Source organism: Micromesistius poutassou, assembly GCF_964030765.1.
Source record: "Micromesistius poutassou genome assembly, chromosome: 4".
Taxonomy (NCBI): domain Eukaryota; kingdom Metazoa; phylum Chordata; class Actinopteri; order Gadiformes; family Gadidae; genus Micromesistius; species Micromesistius poutassou.
Window position 1 is genome coordinate 13,569,991 of NC_140274.1, and position 14,457 is coordinate 13,584,447.

The 14,457-nt window shown below is 45.3% G+C and overlaps 1 protein-coding gene across 1 annotated transcript in view; it reads left to right on the forward strand.

The window, feature by feature from the left end:
* Positions 1–10,492: 10,492 nt before the first annotated feature.
* Positions 10,493–14,457, forward strand: part of pde2a (phosphodiesterase 2A) — a 73,555-nt gene continuing 69,590 nt past the window's right edge. Inside the window, exons 1-2 of the mRNA XM_084466877.1 lie at positions 10,493–10,553; positions 10,935–11,028. Of these exons, the coding sequence (XP_084323003.1) occupies positions 10,519–10,553; positions 10,935–11,028 (129 nt within the window). The 5' untranslated portion in view covers positions 10,493–10,518. The remainder of the gene's footprint in view (positions 10,554–10,934; positions 11,029–14,457) is intronic.

Genomic DNA, 14,457 nt, shown 5'->3' on the forward strand with positions numbered 1-14,457 from the left:
TTCTTAGCGTTGCTGATGCAAAGGCAATAGAGGTGAGGAAATGCGCAAGCGAGCTTCTGTATTATGACAAACACCTGGTGCTGCAATCGCTGAAGAGCCAATGAAACCTGGGGGATCATAAAGATCTCTAAATGGGCTCTGCTCCCTATCGGCTCCACAAGAGTAATAGAGATTACATAAACTTCTCTGTTTTCCTTTTCTCCTATTTTGTCTTTTTTTTGTGCTTTTTGCTATTTCCAAGGTGGTCGTTGCGATACATTTCTATATATGTCCCCATCTCCCTTCCTGAGCATAGAAACCTGACGTGATAAAGGTGTTTATGGGTTGTCACCTCATGTTACCACTTCACCAGACAGGCCAGGATAAACAGAGGAGGTCCAGGCAGCCTGTTTAGCAGTGATTATCCTGAAAAGTATTATTTTAATTTCAGAACGTAGCGAACAACAGAGCAGATATTCAATTAACCTCTATATTCAATCACATTCTGGGCAGACAGCAATTAGCGGAGCTAAAATTGACAATATTAACCATATCGTTTTAATGGTTAATGTCTGGAAGTTCAGAGTATAATTTGCTTTTGAGATTTTTTGCACCACGAGAATACGTGATGCCATGGCAACAATCAGGAGTCAGAGCATGGTTATTACACTCATTCACACCCACGCCCGCCACACGCACAAGCATGTGCACACACTCACACACATTATTACCATTACTACTTGTGGCATCCCTTTCATTATTGGCCCGCTGCTAAGACAATGCTGCCCTCTCATTGGCCCATATGGAGAACCAATTGTATTCGAGAGAGGAAGAAAGCATTCTGGTAATTGCAAGACACTTTCTGATGTACTCTACATGGTTTCTCTCTGCTCCATCTACCTAGTCATCCCTTCATTTGACCTCTCTTCCATGACCATACAGACACATACCATTAAGCAAAGTACCTGTATGCAGTGCACTCCACGCGCTCTCTACCTCCGTGCAATCATGAGGTATCGACTTAAGAATAGCACACGCAGAGATTTGAATTTTTAGATGCACACTTAAATGAACAAATGAGGGTAAGCATAAAAAAACGATTATGAGGCAATTATATTTAAAGGCATTCATATTTCAAATTGTGCGGACTTTGTTTAGGGAACAGAGTAGCAGGAGGGGAGTGCGCTGTGAAACGTGTGATGTTGCTGCAGCGTTCCTCTCACAGCGCTCCGTTTTATCACCCCGTCTTGTTCCTGCGCTGTTCCCGCAATGTCTCTCCATCTGTTGGCTCTCCCTCCGTCCCCTCTCCCCCCACCACCGTTTGCTGTCGGGTTCCGCTGTCATACTCTCCCACTGTCGAACCAACCAACCTCTCTCTCTCTCTCTCTCTCTCTCTCTCTCTCTCTCTCTCTCTCTCTCTCTCTCTCTCTCTCTTAACCGACTGTGCTTACCCCGTACAGATGCATGTGCGTGTGTGTGTGTGTGTGTGTGTGTGTGTGTGTGTGTGTGTGTGTGTGTGTGTGTGTGTGAGTCATGGCACCTTTTATCTGACGTAAGTGGGGGCCAGCAGGGGTGAGGAACCAATGGATCAGCAATTGTCAAGGTCAGCATGACCCTCCCACAGGGTCATGCTCCTCCCACAGGGTCAAGCTCCTCCCACAGGGACTTGCTCCTCCCACACAGCATTATCCTCTCATCCGTTTCCCTATTTTATTTCTTCACACATTTGTTACATATAGCTCCTTTCCGACTTTTGTGTCTCCACTAAATTCTGTAGCCAAGGTGAGCCAAGCTTCATAACATGCATGGTGTTAAGAAGCGTTCTACCCAAACATGCACCTGAATGTTAACCTGGGCAATAGCTGCTCTGTAGGGTGCATTGCTGGACTGAATGCTCACAATATATTAATATTAATTAATTATATGAATATATTGTGCACTCTCTCTCTCTCTCTCTCTCTCTCTCTCTCTCTCTCTCTCTCTCTCTCTCTATATATATATATATATATATATATATATATACAATTCTCTCTCTGTATACAATTCTCTCTCTGTATTTCTCTGACTCTTATATCTGTCTTGTTTTTTCTTTCCCATCCTCTGTTTTGATTGTCCCTTCTCTGTCTTCCTCTCGCTTGGCTGCCTGTTTCCTTTTCACCTCTGACATGAAAAGCCATAACCAAATACAACGTGGAAGGAAATGTTTGTGTGTGTGTGTGTGTGTGTGTGTGTGTGTGTGTGTGTGTGTGTGTGTGTGTGTGTGTGTGTGTGTGTGTGTGTGTGTGTGTGTGTGTGGGGGGGGGGGGTTGTGTATGTGTGTGTGTCCCCCTCCATTAGGAAGGGGAAAAAAGGATACTCCCCTCCTTCTTACACACGCACGCACGCACACATCTCTCTCTCTCTCCTCTCTCTCTCTCACACGCACACACAAATACAATCATTAGAAGAAACAGTTGGACTTCAGAGTACATTGTGTGGCTCAGTTGGAAAGGGTTCTGGATGGCAGTAGATAGTTTGTATTCTTTGTGTTTCACAGCAAGCGATTTTCTTTCCTTTCCTTTCCATCACTCTCTTCTTTAGCTCTACGTCTACCTACCTCTCCCCTCTTCTCTCAACCTTTCCTTTCCTTTCAGCTCCTCTCATTTCATTTCATTTACTTTTCTATCACCTCTCCTTTTCTTATCCCTTCTCCTTTCCTCCTCAACGCTCCTCTCCCCCTCTCCTCTCCTCTCCTCTTCTCTCCTCTCCCTCATCTCATCTCCTCTCTTATCTTCCTACTCTCCCCTCCTCATCTCCTCTCCTCTCTTATCTTCCTACTCTCCTCTCCTCTCCTCCTCTCCCCTCTTATTTCCCTCTCTCCTCTCCTCTCCCTCATCTCCTCTCTTATTCCCCTCTCTCCTCTTCCCTCCCCCCTCCTCTCTTATCTTCCTCTCTCCTCTCCTCTCCCCTCTTATTTCCCTCTCTCCTCTCCTCTTCCTACTCTCCTCTCCCTCATCTCCTCTCTTATTCCCCTCTCTCCTCTTCCCTCCCCCCTCCTCTCTTATCTTCCTCTCTCCTCTCTTCTCTCCTCTCTTATTTCCCCCTCTCCTCTCTTATCTTCCTCTCTCCTCTCTTCTTCTCTCCTCTCATCTCCTCCTCTACTCATATCTTCATCCTACAGTGTTTTTTCTCTCTCTCGTTCACCAGCTGCCTGACTCTGTTCTTCACGCAGCCTCGATGGGCTATAGATAGGAGTGTTGGTATGGAAACTGGGCGGATGGACATTGTTCAGGTTTCCAAGGATCCAGCTATCTCCCTTGGCAACCACCAATCAAGACCTCTGAGACACATTAGGAAGTTTATCAGTCTCAGTGATTTTCAGGATTTTTTATTTTTATTTCAACTTTGATGCGAAAAATGTGCTCTGTTGAGATTTTCCCAAAACATACTTCCGTTTTCTATCAAGCTATACTGTATGTTGCTGAGGTTCCTCTCTTAGCCTTGTGTGAAGCTTATGCTCTAGAATCAGCCGTATAAAAGGCTTTGTGTATACGTGCTGTGTGTTATTTTTCTATTGATTGTGGGAGTCATTGATTGAATTCATTGGTCACGATACAATGTAAACAACTGCAACAATAACAACTGCAACAACTGCACAACTCCATACAATTTCAATAAGTTTATTCATGCTCTATGCAAAATGCTGCAATACAATTATACAAATGTTATACAACAAAAGTTATGAGTCACTGTGAGACCTTTGATGAGTCGTCTTTGATGAGGTGTTTTTAAAGGATTGCCTCACTGCCATGTTTCAGAAGTCTCTTAAGTCATGCAATCAGGGACACAGAATCAATGTATAGTATTTAGGAAAGATACTCCCCCCACACTCACACACACACACAGGCACACACACACACACACACACACACACACACACACACACACACACACACACACCTATCTCCCACCACTGAAGAGCTTGAATGTTGAGAGTAAGTGGGAGCTGTCACACAACATTCGTTGACATCTCTGTGCTACAAACAAAAGCTTGTTCGCTGTATTTGTTAGACTAAAGTGTCTAGCAAAGAGAAAAAAAACAGATTTTATTGGTTTTCTTTCAGTTAATGGCATTGAAATGTTTTCTGTGTTATTTTTTCCACCAGGTGAACAAAACAGCTTCTGGTGTGTGTGTGTGTGTGTGTGTGTGTGTGTGTGTGTGTGTGGGTGGGCGCTCCGGTGCATTTGAGTTTGCATGAGTTTGCAAAATAGGGCGTGTCATTGCTGCCTTCCTGCTGGTGTTTTACTGCTCATGCTGTTTGGGGATACTTTAAGAGGAGTTAAGGATGAGGCTGAAAATGACGGAAGTACACGCAAACACGCCTATTTATTTTACTACATAATAGTGTGTAGTCAAAGGACATATGCAAAATAACTCATATGTGTAGATACTTCGTACACATAACACACAACAGACCCACATCTCCCCGAATGCGCCGATATAAATGAATGCAAAATAAGAGTGATCACTTGATGAGAAAAACCCCATTGACGTCACTTTGATGGAAAAGGAGGAGAGGTAGTGAGTCAATCCCTGCTCCACCCCCCCCACCACCCCCCCCCCCCCCCCCGGACATCACTAAGCACATTAGAGCCTCCCAGCTCCAGGGATCTGGGTGTGGTACTACATCTCTTGTTTAGCCTGCCCACAGTGCACTGGGTGCTGTGTGTCCTGAGGTCCTTCCACCTCTGCAGGATTACAGGTCAGGCCGCAAGATCCTGTAATTACTCATCGCTGTTGTAAAGCGTGAGCCCTGGTTTGTGTGTGTGTGTGTGTGTGTGTGTGTGTGTGTGTGTGTGTGTGTGTGTGTGTGTGTGTGTGTGTGTGTGTGCTGGTTGTCCCCAGTTATTACATTTGGAAAGGGCGATAGATCCTTGGGAATTCTAAACAAATAATGGTCAGCACTTCACCGATACTTACTTTTAAATTAAAGTTGAAAGTTTCATCAATCGTCCTTTTTATTTATACACACGTAAATTAGGGATAGACCCGCAAGAATGTACCAAATTTACCATTTACCAATGTGTATTTAACCAAAACAAAACAAAAACATCATTCAGAACAGCAAGCGAAAGACAACATAGCGACAGCGTTTAGTGGATTCCTTCAGCTGTCTGATCCTATAGATCGTCTCTCCGCTGCACTACCTAGAGAACCCCTTCTCCCAGCCCCCCGGTGACTCTGACATTTAGCCACTTCCTGATCCTCCCCCCTGCAGATGTGGTCCAGTAGACCTGTCTCTGTGTCTTGGGATTTCGCTCCTGTTTTTACCCTGTTTCTTCCGTCCCTAAACCTTCCCATACATCATAGAACAGGGACTTCCTTTGACAGTGGTTTGTTGTCTCAAACATTTTAGCACCGTAAACGTGGTGACGAATCAGTTCAGCAGTGAAAATATTTTTCATTTCCTCTCCTTTTTCTTGTTCGGTAATGATTGCATAGTCATCTTTCATTTAATTGGGCATGTTTTTATTCTCTCTGTTTCCGAATGTGTTTTTCAGCCATGACTTGTGAGGTTATCTGGCAGAGACGTGGACCACCCGATAGCCAGAGTCTGAGCAAGTACTGCTGACAAGATGCCATTACCCTGATTAAATACCAGAATCTTGTTTCGCCTTCTCCCTGTAAGATAATGTGTGAGGATAACAGAGATTTATTGATGAGTATGTTGAACGATATTGATCAGGATTGCAGAATAAACATGATCAAAGTGCCCACCAAATCTTCCAAGATGTGATGTTGCTTTAGGCTATGCTGTTGCGATGAATACGAAAAGCCATAGCAGTTAAGGTTGAGTAAAAATGCAATAGAAGAAGCTACTGTAGTAAGAAGAAGAGTAAGAAGAGGCAAATTTTCCAGTTTAAAGGTGCAGTATGTTGTTTTATTAGTGTATAATCCCATTCGAATATGAATAGTTGGGTTTCAGTTCAATTCTAATTGAATCCTCTAAATACATGGGATACTTAGGCGAAAAGACAGAGGATGTTCCGTCTTCACTGCCGCTGAGAGAGGGCTAAGCCCCCTGACACTCCTATATAGCTATGGTATGTGCTGATGGGTGGAGCTCTGTCTCGCCAGCGGTTGATGTTAATGTATGCGTCCAAAAGAGGGTTAAGCTTCGAGGACACTTAAGTATAATGCTTTGGTGTGTGGGAAGATGTGTGGAGCTTCGTCTGGCCAGCCGTTGATCCTGATGTACGTTTTAGAGAGAGGGGTAAGCTCCTCTGACAGCCTCATGCCATGGTGTGTGGGGGATTTTAAAGACAACATCGCTCATTATAACGCCCCTACACAACAACGGTGCTAAAGAAAAATATCACAGATAGGTTGTAGCCACTGGGATAGCACACCCCCTCATCCCTAGAACTCGTAGCCCAATGCGATTTTTCTTTATTGATTTAAAAAAGCCTTCTCTCTATAGCCATTTTCCATTCTGGGCTACTCTAGGAACATAGTGGTGCAAGCCATAGTGGTGGCACCCGCGGAAGAGGACCCCTGGCACTCCCTTTGTAGATATGAACAGCTCATTCTAAGATAAGGAACACTCAACAGTATGGATTTTCATGGGATAAAAACAGATTATATTTAGTATATATACACTCCTGCCGACTCCGTTCCGCTAGAAGTCACTTAGTTTAAAATGTTGCAGCTTTAAGTACATTTTAAACTAAGTGACTTCTGTGTTTCTCTTTTTGGTTCAAACAACAGTACACCCACAACAGTTAGCGATGCAAGTCTATTGCAGCCCGTGGATGTGTTTTCAACTTTAATTATGGGGTCTAGGCAAACCGTCAAGCACAAAACTTATTTGCACACTTTTGTTCCTAAACTTCGAAGCCTTGGCTCCAGAATAGTGTTCAATGCTTATTATTAAAAGTATTATTTTTGCCTACATCACCGTAAGCAGTATGATAGGCCATTGACATTAATTTCAGTACGAGAATGTCAAGGGAGCACTATAATAAACAGAGGCCCAGAGGAATCACCCGGTCCCTGTCCACTCCGTGCACACACATCGAATGCCTCATTTAGTGCAACCCCACACACCCCCACTCTTCTTAAATTCTGCCGGTTTGAAAATGAAAAATGACCTGTTTCGAAAGGCTCCTTGATTGTTGCAATGCTTGCTTCCCTGACCCTTGACCCTTTCTTCTCACGTCATTCTTTATCTTTAATTGAATTACTTTCATGTTCAAAATTTGTTGATTTTGTTTGATTTTGGTTTCATTTTTAGATTTATATTTTTTGCATTTGCTTAGCCTCAGAGAGCATTTAAATCTGGGGGGGGAAGTGGTCTCTATGGGGGAAAAAAGGAGAGCTTTTCACTCTTCTGACACCAGAATTGTGTGTGTGTGTGTGTGTGTGTGTGTGTGTGTGTGTGTGTGTGTGTGTGTGTGTGTGTGTGTGTGTGTGTGTGTGTGTGTGTGTGTGTGTGAGGATGCACTGAATATTGGCCTGCCATTATGTAGATTAGCCATTTTCCCTTGAGTGCACCTTAGAGCTTTCAATCACTTCACTACTTTATGGGAGTCAAGACACACACACACACACATGCACACATACACAAACATACACACACACACACAAATAAGGGAACAATCCATACATTTACACTTTAAGTAAACATATTTATTGAATATAGACATCTAAAAATTGTCATGCAAATATGCATTATTGCACATAGTGACACACAAATACACACACACACACTGCAGTGTGTGTGTGTGTGTGTGTGTGTGTGTGTGTGTGTGTGTGTGTGTGCCGAAGGTTATTGACGTTCTCATCAGATTCTTGCTCCCTGGGTAGTTAATTATCTTACTCATGCTGTGAGTGAGTGAGTGTGTGTGAGTGAGTGTGTGCGTGTGTGTGTGTGTGTGTTTGTAATTTTGTCTTTATATTTGTTTAATGCATAAGAATGTCTGGCTGTATAAGTGTGTGAGTGAGTGTGTAAGTGAGAGAGGGAGTGAACCAGTTTCTGATTGGTCACAGTAGGGGGTAATTCTGCGTTAATTGCATTTGAGCAGCAGCAAAGACCCAGTTTTCATCAGAAACTTGGGATCAATACCCTTTTTAATGCCTCCAGGTACCAAGAGTTTATCATCGTTTGTGTGTGTGTGTGTGTGTGTGTGTGTGTGTGTGTGTGTGTGTGTGTGTGTGTGTGTGTGTGTGTGTGTGTGTGTGTGTGCGCGTGTCATGGTGTGGTTCAGGGGAGGTGTTCTGTGTTATTGTTTGTGTGTGTCTTGGCGTGGGTCGTGGGTCAGGGTGATTGCGGGTGTGTGTATTTGTGTGTTGCTGTGCTTAAAAGCTAATCAAGATCACAAAGTCCCCGGTAGATGGGGAGAGGCACTCTTTGAGGAGAGTTTGCTTTGAACTAACCATTGCTAGTGAATGTGTGAGTGTTGCACACACACACACACACACACACACACACACACACACACACACACACACACACACACACACACACACACACACACACACACACACACCGAGCTGTATGAAGCTTGAAGAACATCCAGCATCCTATTTCTGGACAGTGTTCACTTTTTCATTGTTTCTACCCCTGGTGTGTCCTTCTTTGTCTTGTATTGCACTGTTCGTGTTCTTATTAATGGATGTGCTCTTGCATTTTTAACTGCATACATTTACATTTAAAGGACAATATACTGGTCTGTGATAAAACCAACTCAACCGCCTCTCCTCGGTTAATTAAAATATCGGTTAACAATATAATTTGGCAGAAATACTTGTATATATATAATACCTATATGTGTAATACCTTGTACCGATTCAGCTGAAAAGCATTTAGCGTGAGCGCCTGTCATAAATGTAGAGAATCACACAAGGACATTTCATGTTCCTTGTGAACATGAAATCCTACTCATAATAAGTATATCACCTTGACAGTGATATACTTTGCTTTTTTTTAAATTAAAGAACAATACAACTGTGATCGTTCATCCAAAAATCGGTGTAAACTGATGAAAGAAATGCCTCATAAAGTTACACATTATGTTTTGTGTGTCTCCATGCTATCCTTCTTCTGACCTATACTGCAGTGATTCGTTGTCGCTGCACTGAGTCTGCAACACAAACATAGTTTGTATTTACAGGACACAATGCTCAGGATTCAGTCTGTTACTGTAATAGAGAGAGAGAGAGAGAGAGAGAGAGAGAGAGAGAGAGAGAGAGAGAGAGAGAGAGAGAGAGAGAGAGAGAGAGAGAGAGAGAGAGAGAGAGAGAGAGATGAGAGAGAGAGATGAGAGAGAGGCAGATTGAGAGTGCAGTGTGTTGGGACTGAGCGTGGGGGCAGTTGAGATCCTGGACAACAAGACACCCCTGAGTCCTATCATTCTCTCTCTGTATCCCTGTGTGGATGAGCAACCTGCTGACTGAAACAGGAAAACACAGTGTGTGTGTGTGTGTGTGTGTATATGTGTGTGTGTGTGTGTGTGTGTGTTGGTGCTGTCAGGACAGCCCTGTGTAAAGCCCTGCTGCTAGACGCATGCCAGCCCTCCAAGAGAAGGCGGCCGGAACACAAACTGGCATTCACTGAAAAAAAGAAAAGAATGCCTGCTATATGTGACTGTTGTTTACCCACGTGACGCGGCCAGGCAAATATACCAGTCAGGTGTGAAAGGGAATCCTGTAGACATCCTTGCTAGGCCTGAAACTGCTTTCCCTGAGGCACCCAATTGCAATTAGGGATGCATGTTTGCATGGGTTACTTAATTAGTGTAGTCTGTTTGTTGGTTTATGTGTGTGTGTGTGTGTGTGTGTGTGTGTGTGTGTGTGTGTGTGTGTGTGTGTGTATGTGTTTCTTTGTGTGTGTGTGTGTGTCTGTGTGTGTGTGTGTGTGTGGTGTGTGTGTGTGTGTGTGTGTGTGTGTGAGTGTTTGTTAAATTTGCACCAGTGTTATTCTAGCCTGTCGTTCTGAATTTTCATCTCGTCAGCTCATAATGCCGTTGCCTCCTATCTACACAATGCCAGTAAACAATGAATGCAGTGTTTAATGCTCCATATATACTGAGCTGAGCTTCAGCAGAACCCTGTGTGCCTTGCTGTGTGTTGTTTGTGTATATGTGTGTTTGTTTGTTTGTGTGTGTGTGTGTGTGTGTGTGTGTGTGTGTGTGTGTGTGTGTGTGTGTCTGTGAGGTAGTGAATCTGCCGTTGTACTGAATGACAGCAGGAAAGCGGAGGCGACATGCTGGAAAATGCGGGGCATTAAGACCCAGAGGAGCACCGAGAGACAGAGAGACACAGAGATAGAGGGAGAGAGAGAGAGAGAGAGAGAGGTGGGTGGAGAGAAGAGGAGGGACCGTATTTCTATCCAGCGATCTATGCTTTGCAGCTCCCGGTGTCTGCGCGGCAGTGTGCGCCTCAGCCTGCCAGGGAGTGTGTGTATCGGTGCGTCGCCGAGTGTGTGTGTGTGTGTGTGTGTGCGTGCGTGCGTGCGTGCCACTCCAGCAATCTTTCTACGCACGACAGGTGGCGATGACATGACTGCATTAGAAAGGAAGAGAGGGAAGGACCTGTAAGCATTTTACCAACGCGCGCACCTACACACACACACACACACACACACACACACACACACACACACACACACACACACACACACATATACACTCACATGCATTTCTGAAACGGCATTCCTTTACAGAAAGTTGTGTGTTGCATGGGGTTCAGGTAACTGATTGACGAAGGGACTGACGAAGTACAGTCACAGAGGGGTGAGTGTCACTTTGTCAAGGTGCTCTCTGGCCTTTTTGTCACTTTTTGGGACAAATGCTGAGATGGCCGCAATGGGCATCGCGCTCAAGGACCGTGCGCACACACACACACACACACACACACATGCATACACGCCTACGTACATGTCTTGAGAGTTGTGGTTGTTTTTTTTGTGTTGCAGACGCGGTCAACAAGTGTTTTTACATCCTGACGACGGTTCTGCCCCGGGCTCAACAACCCCCAGACTGACCACGACCCTGTCTGAACAACTCCAGGTAAGCTCCTTTATCCATCTCTTCTCCCCTCCCCTCTCCTCCTCCTCCTCCTCTTCTTCTCCTCCCTCTCCTCTCTTCTCCCTCTCTTCTCGTCCCTGACGTTCTCTCTACTGTTCTTCTCTCTTCTTCGGGTTATCTTCAGTTCTGTGTTTCTCCTTTTCCTGCGCTCATCTTATCCCTCTATCCTCCTCTCATCTCTTCCCTTTAATCTCTTCTCTTTGTTCCTTTCGTCTTGGTTTTTCCTCCCCTCCCCTCGTCTATTTTCCCTCTCTATCTAACCCTTTCCGTGTTACTCTCTTCTCCTGTTGTCTAATCCATCTGGCGAGAGAGAGTTGTACCTGCACCCCTCCTTCTCACCCGTCCTTCTCACCCCTCCCTCTGTTGTTTCTTTCTGGCAATTTCTCATTTTTTTCTCTCTCTCTCTTTTTTTATTCTCTTTGCTAGAAAACGGCTAGTTACAACCTCCCCCCCCCCCCCCCCCCTTTTTCTCCTCTCATCTCCCGCTCTCTCTTCCTTTCTCCTCCTCCTCCTCTCTTGGTTGTCATCCGTTTCATGTCATTTCTGCTTCTTTCCTTTTGCCTTTTTTTTCCCCTGCTCTACTTTTGGCACTTTTGGTCGCTCATGTGCCCTCAATTTCCCCTCCTCTCCACGAGGTTGTCCATGAGACTTTTATTTGGAGGTAATGAACTGTTTCCCAGCAGAGGTAAGTTTCACCCCCCACTATGCTCCACTCGCCACACTTACAATCGTGCTCTGTTGATTAACTCAATGAGATATTTATCCTCTGCCCGGCGGCTCTGTGTGTACGTGTGTCTGGGTCTGCGCGTATGTGTATGTGTGTGTTTGTGTCTGGGATGTCCTTGTTTGTGTGTGTGTGTTTGTGTGTCTGGGTGTGCGTGTGTGTTTGTGTGTCTGGGTGTGCGTGTGTGTTAGTGGATCTGGGTGTACGTGTGTGCCTGTGTGTGCACTTGCGGCGACTCAAATAAAAGATGGAAAGATAAAACATGAAACGGCTATAAACATGAAAGAGAGAGGAAATTAAAGACAGTGGCATTTATGCTTGAATGGCAGATGGCTGTCTGCTGTTGTCGCTCTGAGTTTATGAATTTGTGTGTGCATTTGTGTTTGTGTGTGTGCCTGTGTGTGTGCGCGTGTGTTTGCGTGTGTGTGCGTGCGCATGTGTGTGTGCATATGCCTGTGAGTGTGGGTCAGCGTGTGAGCGTATAAGTGAAAGATAAGCCATGTGTGTGTGCGTATATTTCAAGTGTTTCAAGCGTTTAGCTGTGCTGCATTGTTTTTTGACTTGAAGCGATGAGATAAACATCTTTACATCAATATGCTTTTCCACCTTCTAGGTGTAACCCAATATGTATTGTTCCACTGCTATTGGCCTCCACGAGACTCCTTGTGTGGTGTGGCTTGTGGTGAAATGAACGCAGCACCTCTGGTTCATACTTACTGACGTATGTCAGTGTGCCTCTGACCTCTGCGTGACATGCACCACTTCCCAGCGAGCACAAACAGCCCTCTCTTAGCCCTTTTGTCATGTAGATGCAACACTAGTCCCGCCCTAAACATTCATACATTGTATAAACAGAACGCCGGGTCAATCTGTGTCGCGTTGATCGCATACCAGAGCGACACAGTACTTAACACGCTCGTTTCCCTTCGTTCCATGTCATGTCATGTCAAAGAAATGCGGAACGGAAACGTTTAGAGCAACACAATTCACATATTTATAAATGATTATTATACGCATTCAGTGCTAACTGAAAAACAGACATTTTGGAAACTAATTGGAAATGGATTTGCACCGAAAGTCGCGCCGTTTAGGATAGTTCTACGGCGTTGACGGGTGCATCGCTGCAGAAATCACTTGGCTCACTCGCAGGGCCAGTGGAGAAGCAGTGTATGGTGCCCATCGCGAGCCCTGCGCTATCGCTTTGGCGCGATATCGCTTTAGCGCTATTACTATAGCAAGCATCCCCTTGTGGCTTCTGTTGCAGACGCAGCGACTATAAATCAGCCTTGAGTATTTGTAACTCGTGGTGTGAGTGATTGTGGGTGTGTGTGTGTGTGTGTGTGTGTGTGTATGTGTGTGTGTATGTGTGTGTGCGTGGGTTTGTGTGCGTGTCTATGTCTGTGTATGCGTGCGTGTGTGTGTGTGTGCGGATGTGTGCGTGTATAATTGTAAGTAAAGAAAGAGAGAGTGTGTGTGTGTGTGTGTGTGCCTAGGGGTTGTATCGCAGAGGGATTTAATGTTGTTGGCAGCAAGATAAAAAGATGTTTGATTTGCTGCCATGTGGACATGTTCTCCTCTGATCCACTTAACTCCACGCGCACACGGGCACGCACCGCTACGCAACTGGTATGTCATGTTTGAGTTCATATACAAATATTTAGAGCTAATTCTGAAATATTTACACACAAACACTTCAGCATTACAAACATGCACACTTTATAAACATTCCTTCTCCAAAGAGAGACGTGACGTGTACACAGGAGAGCGCAGTGATTTCCCCCCCTGGTTTATCTTACGTCTAACACAGATGAGCGATGGGCGTGTGTATCCGTCCTGTGTTGGATTTGCCAATACAATCCCATCTAGTGAATGACAGGCGGCCATTTCAGCAGTGCTCTCTCATAATTACTACTGGCTCTCTGTGTGCGCGTGCGTGAGTGCGTGCGTGTGTGCGTGCGTGCGTGCGTGTGTGCGTGTGTGCGTGTAACCTGGACAAATTCCTAGTGTTCCAGATTTAGTGCTGCCATGGTGCAGTCTTTCACATGCGCAGGCGTGCGCGCCTCCCGCTGTGGGGTCATGTTGTTGAGAGACCTGTTTAACCGCATTCCGCCGCCAGAGCCGGTGTTTGAGATAGCCATTGAAGATCTGCTCTAAAGGAATACGGGCCTGGGGGGGGGGCTCACCAGGGTATAGAGCGCGTACCATTAAGGCTCCGTTGTTACGGCAGCAACAACGCCCCTGTTCATTTGCTGCATGTCTCCCATAACTTCCTGTCTAACTCTGTATCCGTAAGAAATACGGGCCTAAAACGACATGTTGGTGTACACAAAAACAACCTGCTTGTTCTCATGTCCCTCCTTGTGGACCAATGTGCAATGGTCAATGTGCCCTTCATGAGTGAGTGTGTGCGTGCCTGTGTGTGTGTGTGTGTGTGTGTGTGTGTGTGTGTGTGTGTGTGTGTGTGTGTGTGTGTGTGTGTGTGTATGCACGTGTGTGTGTGTGTGTGTGTGTGTGTGTGTGTGTGTGTGTGTGTGTGTGTGTGTGTGTGTGTGTGTGCGTGCTTCCGCTTCCAGTTTGCTTGCGTGAGTGAGTGAGTGAGTGAGTGAGTGAGTGAGTGCTCCTCTTTAATCAGCGCTGACACTTGCGGGGCGGGGTGTGTTTAATAGCCCATGATGATACCCTCCCCC